At 33.8% G+C, this 12303-nt stretch overlaps 1 protein-coding gene across 1 annotated transcript; it reads right to left on the reverse strand.

The window, feature by feature from the left end:
* Positions 1-778: 778 nt before the first annotated feature.
* On the reverse strand, positions 779-12082 carry LOC132760074 (coiled-coil domain-containing protein 77-like). The gene is made up of 6 exons (XM_060751967.1): positions 11986-12082; positions 9199-9338; positions 8527-8648; positions 5707-5845; positions 1462-1621; positions 779-926 (listed from the first exon to the last, which is right to left on the reverse strand). The coding sequence occupies exons 1-4, from the start codon at positions 11997-11999 to the stop codon at positions 5801-5803; spliced, it is 321 nt and encodes a 106-aa protein (XP_060607950.1). The 5' UTR covers positions 12000-12082; the 3' UTR covers positions 779-926; positions 1462-1621; positions 5707-5800.
* Positions 12083-12303: the final 221 nt, after the last annotated feature.

A 12303-nucleotide genomic window follows, 5' to 3' on the forward strand; every position in this document is an offset into this window, starting at 1 on the left:
GTGAGCTAACAAACTAAGCAAGTTTAGCAACATAGATTAATCACTTTGAGTACGTTCCTAGAAATAACAAGTGGCACTGGTGAACTGTGATAAATAAGGAAAACATGGTTGTGTCTTGTGTAAGGGTTGAACCAATAATCTTTCCGTACTGCGGCTGACACCTTAAACCACTTAGCCACTGCACCTAACAGTGAATCCAATGAATAGACTTTTATGGATAATGAACAAATTGTTCATTATCCATAAAAGTGTATTCATTGGATTCACTGTTAGGTGCAGTGGCTAATTACAAATCATATCAACAGAGATGTCAATATCACATTTCGTATTAAAACCTATTTCTTTCAAATTTCCCCTATTTTTTTTGTTCACATATTGAAGAATTACTTACTTAGATATTTTCTTCTAATGATAAAAGAAACTCACAGCATTGGCAATAGAAAATATCTAAACCGATTCATTTCAGAATAAATTTCAAAATAATAAATAATATAATCATAAAAAAACCTTTAAACTGCTTATTTGAATACTTTTTCTAATTTAATATTTAAAATTCAAATAAATGAAGCACATTTTAATTGTCCATCCTGAAATTGTACTAAACTTATGTCCATTATTTCAGACCAACAAGCTGGCAATCAAAAACAGCTAACCAGCCACAACCTAACTGGACTGCTTCATTCAATATACCGCATGCCATGTGAACATTTTACATTAAGTTACCAGGAAAGCACCTGATCACACTAATAAAGTTATAAATTATTAAAATCCAACCTGTTCTTTAGCCAGTTTAGCCTGTTCTTGTATTTGTGACTGGAGTGATTCTACTTGTAAAGTCAATGCCTGGTTGTCATGGTGATATTTGTCGTCTGCTGACAAAGCTACAGAACTCTTTGTCGATCCCTGCGTCTGTTTCTTACCATCTTCTGAAATCAAAATTTTTGTCTGTTCATAGTTTTTCTCTCTCTCTCTCTCAACTTACTTTTAAACCGATTTTAGAAATATATTGCATTGTATAAACAACTTCAATTATAGAAAACAAATAAATCCATATACAACGCTCATTGGTTACACAATGTTTTTTTCTTGAAACAACAGGTTTATTAACCTCTTCTTAAATCATGACATTATTCTCCCAGGGAAGTTTAACCAACTTCTGTTTTCATTGCCTTTGTGCAATTAGAAAAGTGAAGGAGGGTTAATATATGGAGAAATTTTTATATGGAAGTCAAAATACGACTAATATACAAATGTTGCTACTTTTATGACAAATCACTTCACATGCAGCTCTGCTTTCTTCAGGGGATAAGTATTTAATATGCTCTAAAACCATTAATCAAACATTATAAAACTCATGTTTTCCCTTCTAAAGAATGAAACATTTGTTTCTAAAGCATGAAAAGAAATCTGATTATCATGATTTCTTTTTTGAAAAAGATGTGCAGTGAATGAGTAACTCACTTTTGTTTTGTAGATTGGCACTTTGTGGTCGTTTGGGCGCTTTCTGCTCCACGACAGCTTTAGCTGGTGGCTCCTTGTGGAAATATGTGATTTCATGATCTGGAGTGCCACTTAGTGCCAATAACTGCTGAATCTTTTTCTTGTCTTCAAGTTCACGAATCTAAAAATATTGATCTCATTAGTGTATCTTACAGTAGCATTTAACTGCTTGTATAGTAAAAATTGCTCCAGTCTGATACATTTTTATGTGTTTTCTCAATTGAAGTATCTAAACATGTGAAAAATGTTAATAAATTCTCTTTTTTTCACATACCATGCAGCTTTTATGACTCTGTAAAAATGGTATGGCACAGCCGTGCATATATTTTGACATGTCACTAACATTGAACATAGCATAAAAGTGTGCTAGCTTTAATGTTAGCATAACATTAAAGATGCTTCAATGAAAAAAGAGGCATGTGATAAAATTATTTAGAAATATTTTTGTAGGTTCATAAGTAAATTTATTGGACTAGTTGAATCAAATAATATTATGCTTGCCAGAGGCTTGCATAATTTGTATTCTAATTCTATTCACTAATTCAATTAATTCAGCACTGAACCTACACTCATTCAATATCCTCTATATATTTTCTTTATCCACTAATTAGGTAACTGTCAGCTGGTAAATGACTGTAAACTTGTGCAAAAATCCAACACAAGGAACATCGCAATGCGATGCAACCAGGTTTTCAGCAAAATATTTCACAGAAGCTTTGTCATGAAGGGGCATTTGTTTTTAATTGAACTTTTAGGAGGAATTATGGCTTTTTTAATATTCCTCAAACAAAAATGATTGAGAAATTTTATGTTGTCTATTTGCCTTTTTTTCCCAAATGTTTTAGAAAGGTAAACAGTACTTTATTTTTGCTTAATTTTTGCATTTTTGTGTCTCTTGTCATTTTCTTTTGTCAACAATATTGGCGTGTGGTGTTTTGTGCGATATCAAGAAAAGTATGTTCACAATTTTAAAAAAATACTTGAATGATGTCTTGGAAGAAACATGGGAATTTAGTGAGCGCCAGGGCACTTGATGACAAAGCTTCTGTGAAAGTTTGGTCAAAATCCATTGAGAAATGTAGGAGAAGTTGAGCACTGTAGAAATTGTTCACGATATATTCTGTATAAGGAAAAAATATACAAAGGGCCATAATTCGGTCAAATATTATCCAATCACAAAACCCCGACAATATGTGCCAGGCACTTGATAACAAAGCTTCTAAGAAAGTTTGGTCAAAATTCGTTGAGAAATGTATGAGGAGTTGCGCACAGAAGAAATTGTTCACTATATATTCTATATAAGGAAAAAAAACAAAGGGCCATAATTAGGTCAAATATATACCAATCGCAAAACCCTGGCAATATGTGTCAGGGCACTTGATGACAAAGCTTCTGAGAAAGTTTGGTCAAAATCCGTTGAGAAATGTAGGAGGAGTTGCGCACAGAAGAAATTGTTCACTATATATTTTATATAAGGAAAAAAACAAAGGGCCATAATTAGGTCAAATATTATCTAATCGCAAAACCCTGGCAATATGCGCCAGGGCACTTGATGACAAAGCTTCTGTGAAAGTTTGGTCAAAATCCGTTGAGAAATGTAGGAGGAGTTGCGCACAGAAGAAATTGTTCACTATATATTCTATATAAGGAAAAAAACAAAAGGGCCATAATTAGGTCAAATATATACCAATCGCAAAACCCTGGCAATATGTGTCAGGGCACTTGATGACAAAGTTTCTGAGAAAGTTTGGTCAAAATCCGTTGAGAAATGTAGGAGAAGTTGCGCACAGAAGAAATTGTTCACTATATATTTTATATAAGGAAAAAAAAACAAAGGGCCATAATTAGGTCAAATATTATCTAATCGCAAAAACCCCGACAATATGCGCCAGGGCACTTGATGACAAAGCTTCTGTGAAAGTTTGGTCAAAATCCGTTGAGAAATGTAGGAGGAGTTGCGCACAGAAGAAATTGTTTCCGCCCGCCCGCCCGCCCGTCCGTCCCGCCGCCCGCCGACATACCTCAATCTAATAACCAGTTTTTTCCTTCGGAAAACCTGGTTAAAAATAGACAGACTACCAAAGTCATAAAGTATTTTTCTTTGTGTTAGGTTTAAAGTAACACCAACATCGTAGTCATATGGTGATATTCCAGCTTTAACGGAGGAGGAAGACCTTAGAAACCTTCCTTGCAGGCATCAGCATGGCAATAAATATCAGTAAAAATACCTAACACAACTAAAACAATTATAATATAAACAAGAGCTGTCGGTAGGACAGCAACGCTCGACTATTCTTAGTGCTTGATAGTAAAAAAAAATGCTTGATACAATTACCTCCTCCTGTTTACAGGTCGGGGTAATGATGGTGAACAAGTGTGCAAAGTTTCAAAGCCATATGTCAATGGACTTTGAAAATATTTGAACTATTACAAAAACTTTAACGTAAATTCTAAGTCGAAAAAGGGGCATAATTCTGTCAAAATGCTTGATACAGTTACCTCCTCCTGTTTACAGGTCGGGGTCATGATGGTGAACAAGTGTGCAAAGTTTCAAAGCCATATGTCAATGGACTTTGAAAATATTTGAACTATTACAAAAACTTTAACGTAAATTCTAAGTCGAAAAAGGGGCATAATTCTGTCAAAATGCTTGATAGAGTTACCTCCTCCTGTCTACAGGTTGGGGTCATGATGGTGAACAAGTGTGCAAAGTTTCAAAGCCATATGTCAATGGACTTTGAAAATATTTGAACTATTACAAAACTTTAACGTAAATTCTAAGTTGAAAAAGGGGCATAATTCTGTCAAAATGCTTGATACAGTTACCTCCTCCTGTCTACAGGTTGGGGTCATGATGGTGAACAAGTGTGCAAAGTTTCAAAGCCATATGTCTATGGACTTAGAAAATATTTGAGGTATTACAAAAACTTTAACGTAAATTCTAAGTCGAAAAAGGGGCATAATTCTGTCAAAATGCTTGATACAGTTACCTCCTCCTGTCTACAGGTTGGGGTCATGATGGTGAACAAGTGTGCCAAGTTTCAAAGCCATATGTCAATGGACTTTGAAAATATTTAAACTATTACAAAAACTTTAACGTAAATTCTAAGTCGAAAAGGGGCATAATTCTGTCAAAATGCTTGATACAGTTACCTCCTCCTGTCTACAGGTAGGGGTCATGATGGTGAACAAGTGTGCCAAGTTTCAAAGCCATAATGTCAAATGGACTTTGAAAATATTTGAACTATTACAAAAACTTTAACATAAGTGGTTACGCCGACGCGGACACCAACGCCGACGCTCGGGTGACAACAAATAGCTCTACTTATTCTTATCGAATAGTCGAGCTGTTTACAGGTCGGGGTCATGATGGTGAACAAGTGTGCAAAGTTTCAAAGCCATATGTCAATGGACTTTGAAAATAATTTGAACTATTACAAAAACTTTAACGTAAATTCTAAGTCGAAAAAGGGGCATAATTCTGTCAAAATTATAGATACAGTTACCTCCTCCTGTCTACAGGTTGGGGTCATGATGGTGAACAAGTGTGCAAAGTTTCAAAGCCATATGTCAATGGACTTTGAAAATATTTGAACTATTACAAAAACTTTAACGTAAATTCTAAGTTGAAAAAGGGGCATAATTCTGTCAAAATGCTTGATACAGTTACCTCCTCCTGTCTACAGGTTGGGGTCATGATGGTGAACAAGTGTGCAAAGTTTCAAAGCCATATGTCAATGGACTTTGAAAATATTTGAACTATTACAAAAACTTTAATGTAAATTCTAAGTCGAAAAAGGGGCATAATTCTGTCAAAATGCTTGATACAGTTACCTCCTCCTGTCTACAGGTTGGGGTCATGATGGTGAACAAGTGTGCCAAGTTTCAAAGCCATATGTCAATGGACTTTGAAAATATTTAAACTATTACAAAAACTTTAACGTAAATTCTAAGTCGAAAAAAGGGCATAATTCTGTCAAAATGCTTGATACAGTTACCTCCTCCTGTCTACAGGTAGGAGTCATGATGGTGAAACAAGTGTGCCAAGTTTCAAAGCCATATGTCAATGGACTTTGAAAATATTTGAACTATTACAAAAACTTTAACATAAGTGGTTACGCCGAGCGGGACACCAACGCCGACGCTCGGGTGACAACAATAGCTCTACTTATTCTTATCGAATAGTCGAGCTAAAAATATGCAAACCTTTAATCTATCGTTTTTCAGCATATAATCGTAAGACATGTTCACGCTCCCTGGAACAGATATATCTGCATGTCACTGAGTGCTTTCTGCAGCTCTACAATCTCTTCTCACGCTGGCGCAACTCCCACTGCATTTTATGCTGTAATCATAAATATAAATACTATGTAATCAATTGTTACCATCACTTCTGAAATTGAAGCAGCATGCCTCCAGATTCATGCTAATTTTCATGAAAATTTTGAATATATATTTAAAAGTAAAAATTGTGAAGTGAACAAATAAAGTAATTTACACAATGCAAAAGGCACTTACTTTCCATGAAAATTACGAAAAGAGGTAAAAATATGCTAAAATACCACTTAATGATTTAGCAATGCAGTAGAAATATAGTAATAAATACTACAATATCAATTATTAATCACACAAAATATGCAAATTATTACTTGAATCTTGAATCTTTTTACTTTTCTTGAAATCTTAGTACATTTTTCTCAAGTTTGATTTTCTTGAAATATTTATGCTCATCTGGAGGTGTGCAGCTTTAAACATTTGTATAATAAATATAAAGAATTGTCTGAGTGAAAGACAAACATTTAATAATGTTGATACTGTTTTGTTTCAAGTTCTTTTAAGGTGGAAATTCATCATATTATAATCCATATGACAATAAAACCCGCCATTTTTTGCTGAATGAAAATTTGGCTCTTCATTCGGAAAATTTTGTAAGCAATTCCCTGTTTAAGAGAATGTTTCCCTTTTTGTTTGTTTTTGCCCCCAGTTAGAGCAGTTTTTTTTTTCACTTTTTGGGGAAGGGGGAACGGTCCCCCGGAGGGGGGAAAAAGCTAGGAGGGGGAATTTTATTTTTTTATTATTTTATGTTGTTTCTTTCGGGGGAAAAAGGGAGAACTCTTGCCAAAACCCAAATTTAAAAAGTCCTTTTTCTTAATATCGGATCTAAAATTGATCGCGATGTTAAAATTGTTGGGGCGCCGGGGGTAGCTCCCCCCACCCATGGGGAAGAAATTTAAAACCTTGCTAAAAGTAAAACTTTCATCATAAATAAAAAATTTTTTCGGGCAATTATTGCAAAAAAAAAAAAATATTTATTCAGGCAATTCTGGCTGCCTAAAACACAGGGACCCAGCACAGTGTTGGGATAGTGTAAAAAAGTAATTCTAAAACAAGATTGCATTTGTAAAAAATGCTATGCCACCGCATAAATACAACACTAAAATAGTAATGTAGGAACACATTTTTTTTGTTTTGACCCAAGGGCTTTAATTTGAATAATCGTGCTAAAGGTTCACTACACAATGTTTACTGCAAAATCTAGCCTTTGTCAATTCGAGAAGGTGATTTTTTAAAGTTTTTACTATATACATGTAAGGAAAACCTATGACCCTGGGGCAGGGCTAGTTTTGACACTAGAGGCAAAATTTGAACAACTTTGGTAGAGTACCTATAGATGATATCATATACCAAATATCAAAGCTCTAAGCCTTGTACCTTCAGACAATAAGTTTTTTTAATTTTTTTACTATATGTACATAGTGAAAATCAATGACCCCTGGGGGTGGGGCCAATTTTGACCCAGGGATATAATTTGTTCAATCTTGCTAGAGGTTCACTACACAATGTTTCACGCAAAATATCTAACCTCTAGCTTTTGTCAATTTAGAGAAGATGATTTTTTAAGTTTTTACTATATACATATGAGAAAAACCTATGACCCCCGGGGCAGGGCTAATTTTGACACTAGAGGCAAAATTTGAACAACTTTGGTAGAGTACCTATAGTTACTAACACATACCAAATATCAAACCTCTAAGCCTGGTACCTTCAGACAAGAAGGTATTTTAAGTTTTTACTATATGTACATATAGTGAAAATCAATGACCCCCGGGGCGGGGCCGATTTGGACCTCAGGGATATAATTTGAACAATCTTGGTAGAGATCTACCAGACAATGCCTTATGCAAAATATCTAAGCTCTAGGCCTTTTGGGTCTTTACAAGAAGATTTTTTAAATTTATTCTTATAATTCCTTCTGGTTGCCATGGCAACCAGAATTCTGCATTGAATGAAATTCTTTGAACAACTTTGTAAGGCCTTCACCCAAGGAACAATCCTGCCAAGTTTGGTTGAAATTGGACTAGTGGTTTTTCACAAGAAGATTTTTTAAGTTCACTATATAATCTATATAACACACACACACACACACAAACAAACACACAGGTGAATCGCTATATGCCACCGCATCGCAGATGCTGCGGTGGCATAAAAAATATATACCTTATATATAATATATAGTCTATATATTATATATAAGGTATATATTTTTTTTAGAATTACTTTTTTACACTATCCCAACACTGTGCTGGGTCCCTGTGGCCTAAAAGGGGGAAATTTACATGGGTGAAAGTTGGAAATTTTAAAAATCCTGAATTTAGCAGCTTTTCTTTAGTTTTACATAGGAAACAGGAGGCTTTCAGGAGATTGAAAATCCTGAACTTCAGGAATAATCATGAAAACTTTCACCCATGTATTTAGGCTTTGAGGGGGGGGGGGGAAACATACTATTTTGAGGGGGGAATGGGGCCGAATTTCGCCGAATATTTTGGTGAAAAAAAAACACTGTAGAGCCAAGCAAATCTGCAATATTGTCTGACAAGGTTCTTAACTTTTGGTTGCAAACAAATTCAATTTTGATATTCAAATCTTTTAAACACTTTGATCGTTCCAAATTTAAAACTGGGCAATTCATTACACAACTTCAACAGGTTAGAGGTCAATTTATAGTCTACTGCTTGGATTGTAAACCTGTTCTTCATAAGTGACTTTGTATTCTTCCAGCTTTGAAACAAGGCCCTCATGTTCCTCATCATACTCGGCTATCTTCTTTCTGTAATATTCTAACAACTCTCGTGACGGTCTCAGGTGACCTTCAAACAAAACCAAAGAGTTATTATTACATATAAGGCCATGAATGACAAAATACAGTAATCATAAAAAATAGTAGACAGTTCATATCTATTAGGCATGGCAACAAGTACTAATTCCTGTACTCGAGTATTCGGTCATTCTTTCTATCAAGTACTCCTATCAAGTACTTGGTTATTCTGAAAATGATTTTTTTTAGTTTAAAACATTTAGCCATAATCAATATATCTTCCATTTCTGTAATACCTATCACAGGAACAAAGATGGTATGTTATATATAAGAATGACAGTCAGCCATCCACTTTTGTTTTCTATTTTCTTCCACTGAATTTAATAGTATTAGATATGCAAGGAATGTACTTTGTAAAAATGACAAATATACAAAAATTCAAAACTAGAACTGGCATTATCTTGGCAATAACACTAAAATTACATATTTAACTTTTAAGTGATTTATGGTTCTTGGACAATTCACTTGTCCTCCTCATAATAATTTGACATAAAACAATTAAAAGTAACTACAAAATTGCATGTAATGATGTCTTTAATTACCTAATCTCTCATTAATGTTTGGTAATGGTTGATCTGCATCTGGTTCCCTATGACTTTTAGACCTAGATGAAGTATTCATTCTGTCCCCTTTACTTCTCCTTGGGGAATTGCTTGGAGAAGATTTTCTACTGCAACCAGGACTAAATAAAGTAAACACAAATTGATTTAAATTGTACAATTAGCTATAAAATTTTTGACATATAAACAGAACAGATTTGTATTCATATGTCTATATGTAAATTTATTGAAGTGTAAATGTTTCTTCAAATGCGCACTGCTTTCCAATTGAAGAATTGAAACACAGCATTGTAAAGCTCCGGCAATATTTGCCTGAATGCAAATTTGAGGAAGAAAAAAAATCTTCCAATAAGGGTACATATCAAATTGTTAAATTCATTCTAAACATGCTTTTACAAATTATACTCATGATTACAAGCAGACATGGGGTAATCGTAATCAGTAATTTAATTTAATTTAATCGATTACACTTTTTTGAGTAATCACAGTAATCGGTAATCATAATTTTTTTCCTGTAATTTAATCATAATTTAATCAATTACATGACCAATTAATCAGTAATCACAATGATTACATATATGATTACAATACCTGTTAAGCTAAAAAAAAATTGCTGAACAAACATACATATAAAGGTTAAAAAATTGTCTTAGGTAGTGTAGGTGAATTAAATGCAGTCACCCAGGTCAGATTTGATGACACCTGTGTTTTAATAAGGTGATGAAAAGATCACTGACAGATTGACCCAGTTACAATTATACCACTTAAATTTAGCTGTGAAATTATAACAATGGCCTGGATAGGTATATTATCACTTATTGAGAAGACTTTACAGGTTCAGTAAAGAGCAAGTATAAGCTGCAATTACTGACAAAAGTGAGATATTTACATTTTGGTATTGTTAAGTCCATGTAGAAGCAAAAAGTACAAAAAGATTTTCATCATAGCGAAAAGAAAGAAATACGCAAGCATGGCAGGAAATATGCCTGCTGTTTTTGTAGGAGGCAACACATGTACATACATGTATGTAGACTGAATTAATTACTGTAAAACTAAGCTGGATTATTTTTTTGTACATTTGTTGTATTGAAATGTTCAATAAAACGATAGTGTTGAACCATTGCATTTCTTAACTTATGTAAATGTAATCAGTAATCATAAATGTAATCTGATTACTCCTGTCAGTAATCAGTAATTTAATCAATTACAATGTCAAAATAAAGTAATCAGTAATTTAATTTAATCAAGCATTTTGACAAATAATCATAATTTAATCAATTACAATTGTCAAGTAATCGCCCCATGTCTGATTACAAGTGACAAGAAAGAGTCACAACTCGAAGTTTTTTAAATCAGAGATTCTTTCAGGTATATTGCTGTAAAGTATAGTTTAATGTTAAAGCTACTATCCCACACATTGTAGTTTGAGCATTTATGAATTAATTGTTATCAAAAGAAAAAAATCTAACCACAGGCTTGTACATTTATACAGAACTAGATGATTAATACATGTTTTGTCTGACGAAAAACAAAGATAGATCTAAGCAAAGCATCTGCAATCTTTATACTGTATTTTAAACCGTTTCACTGTTTTATTTTGTAAATACTGACTTAAATTATAAACACACCAGTAAACTGGTTGCAAGATGATCAGTTGGTGGCTGCCCGTAGAATTGTGCACTTGGTAAGTTGTTTATTCTGCAATTGATTGATGTACAATATATCATCAAGACATGGAAAATCAGGCAGTCTCCTGTTTAGACCCTATGTATTTTTTGGAGTAAAACTTGTAGATAATAAAGAAAACGGAATGAATCCTTGATAAGTTATATATAGTAATATACTCCTGGTTTAGACCCCCCGGATCTATTCCAGGATATAGCCTGAAGTCTCTATTTATCTATTTTCCATTAATGTCAAAATCCTCACGGGATGAAGACATGACTCTAGACTTGTCACTTAAGAGAAAGCTAAGAGATACAAGAGAATCCAGGAACCAGTCCCTAGCTCTTACTGAATAGACCCCTTGGTTCTTTTAAATGCCCAGTATATAGCACTGATACATGCGAGGATTACCTGGATTTCTCACCAGTACACCTCCTGTTAGGTTGGAAACACTGAAAGTATTTCTCAAAAAATCCCAAAGGTGTTACCCAGAATCAAACCCGGGACCACATGAGTGACAATCAGTGGTTTAACCAACTGAGCTATCACGCCACCTTGAGCTACTGTATCGCGCCAAGTTCTACCTGCATCAAGCTGTCCCACTTGCTACATATTAATGGGTGTGATAATAGTATCTGTTGCAAGTGAAACTATTAGGTCACAGTTATCTCATGGAAACTGCAAATTTTACTTGTATGCATATTTAATAAACTTTTATTTGTAAACAAAACATCGATATAACCTATGTCAATTTTATTTTTAGAACAGTTTTGTGAGGGAGAGTAGCTTTATTTCGCAAGTAACAGGAATATATTACCCTTTTGTTGATGAAACAAAAACTATTGTCAATTAAGTTAAATAAATGTCCAGGGTTCTAACAGTCCGAATTAAATACTTCAGCTTAAATTTGTTAAAACATGTTGAAACATATCACGACAAATTAAAATAATTTGATACCAATGCCATCTGAATATGCTGTATGATAACAATTAAAATAACGGATAAGCATTAAATATTTGCTATTTTTAAACACTTTTAGGGTTTGTATTGACAATAAACTAAAGAGGAAGCATACAAATCTTATTTTTTGTAATTTCTATTTACCTTGCCGACGCCATTTTGAATATTCCGCGAAAGTTTAAGCTATCTTTACGGTAGCCGGTTAATGACTGCTCAGGCTATACTGTACTAAATCAAGCTTAATTTAAGCAGCACGCAGTATGATAATTTTCATGAAAATTTTGGAAACGTATTTAAAAGAAAATAATGTGAGGTGCACAAATGAAGTAATTTACATATTGCAATTGGCACTTACAATCCACGAAAATTACCAAAAAGTGGTCAACACAAGCAAAAACAGCCCTAACTGCGTCAGTAACAAGCAGCTGGGCTTATATTTTAATATACGTACCTAGTAACAAG

This window comes from Ruditapes philippinarum, unplaced genomic scaffold (genome assembly GCF_026571515.1).
Source record: "Ruditapes philippinarum isolate M1 unplaced genomic scaffold, ASM2657151v2 ctg7397_1_1_1_1, whole genome shotgun sequence".
Lineage (NCBI taxonomy): Eukaryota > Metazoa > Mollusca > Bivalvia > Venerida > Veneridae > Ruditapes > Ruditapes philippinarum.

Coding starts and splice junctions, on each gene's coding strand:
- LOC132760074 (XM_060751967.1), bottom strand. Junction 8,649..9,198: donor AAACATTAATGAGAGATTAG/GTAATTAAAGAC, acceptor TTTTGTTTGAAG/GTCACCTGAGACCGTCACGA. Junction 5,846..8,526: donor AAGTCACTTATGAAGAACAG/GTTTACAATCCA, acceptor TTATGATTACAG/CATAAAATGCAGTGGGAGTT.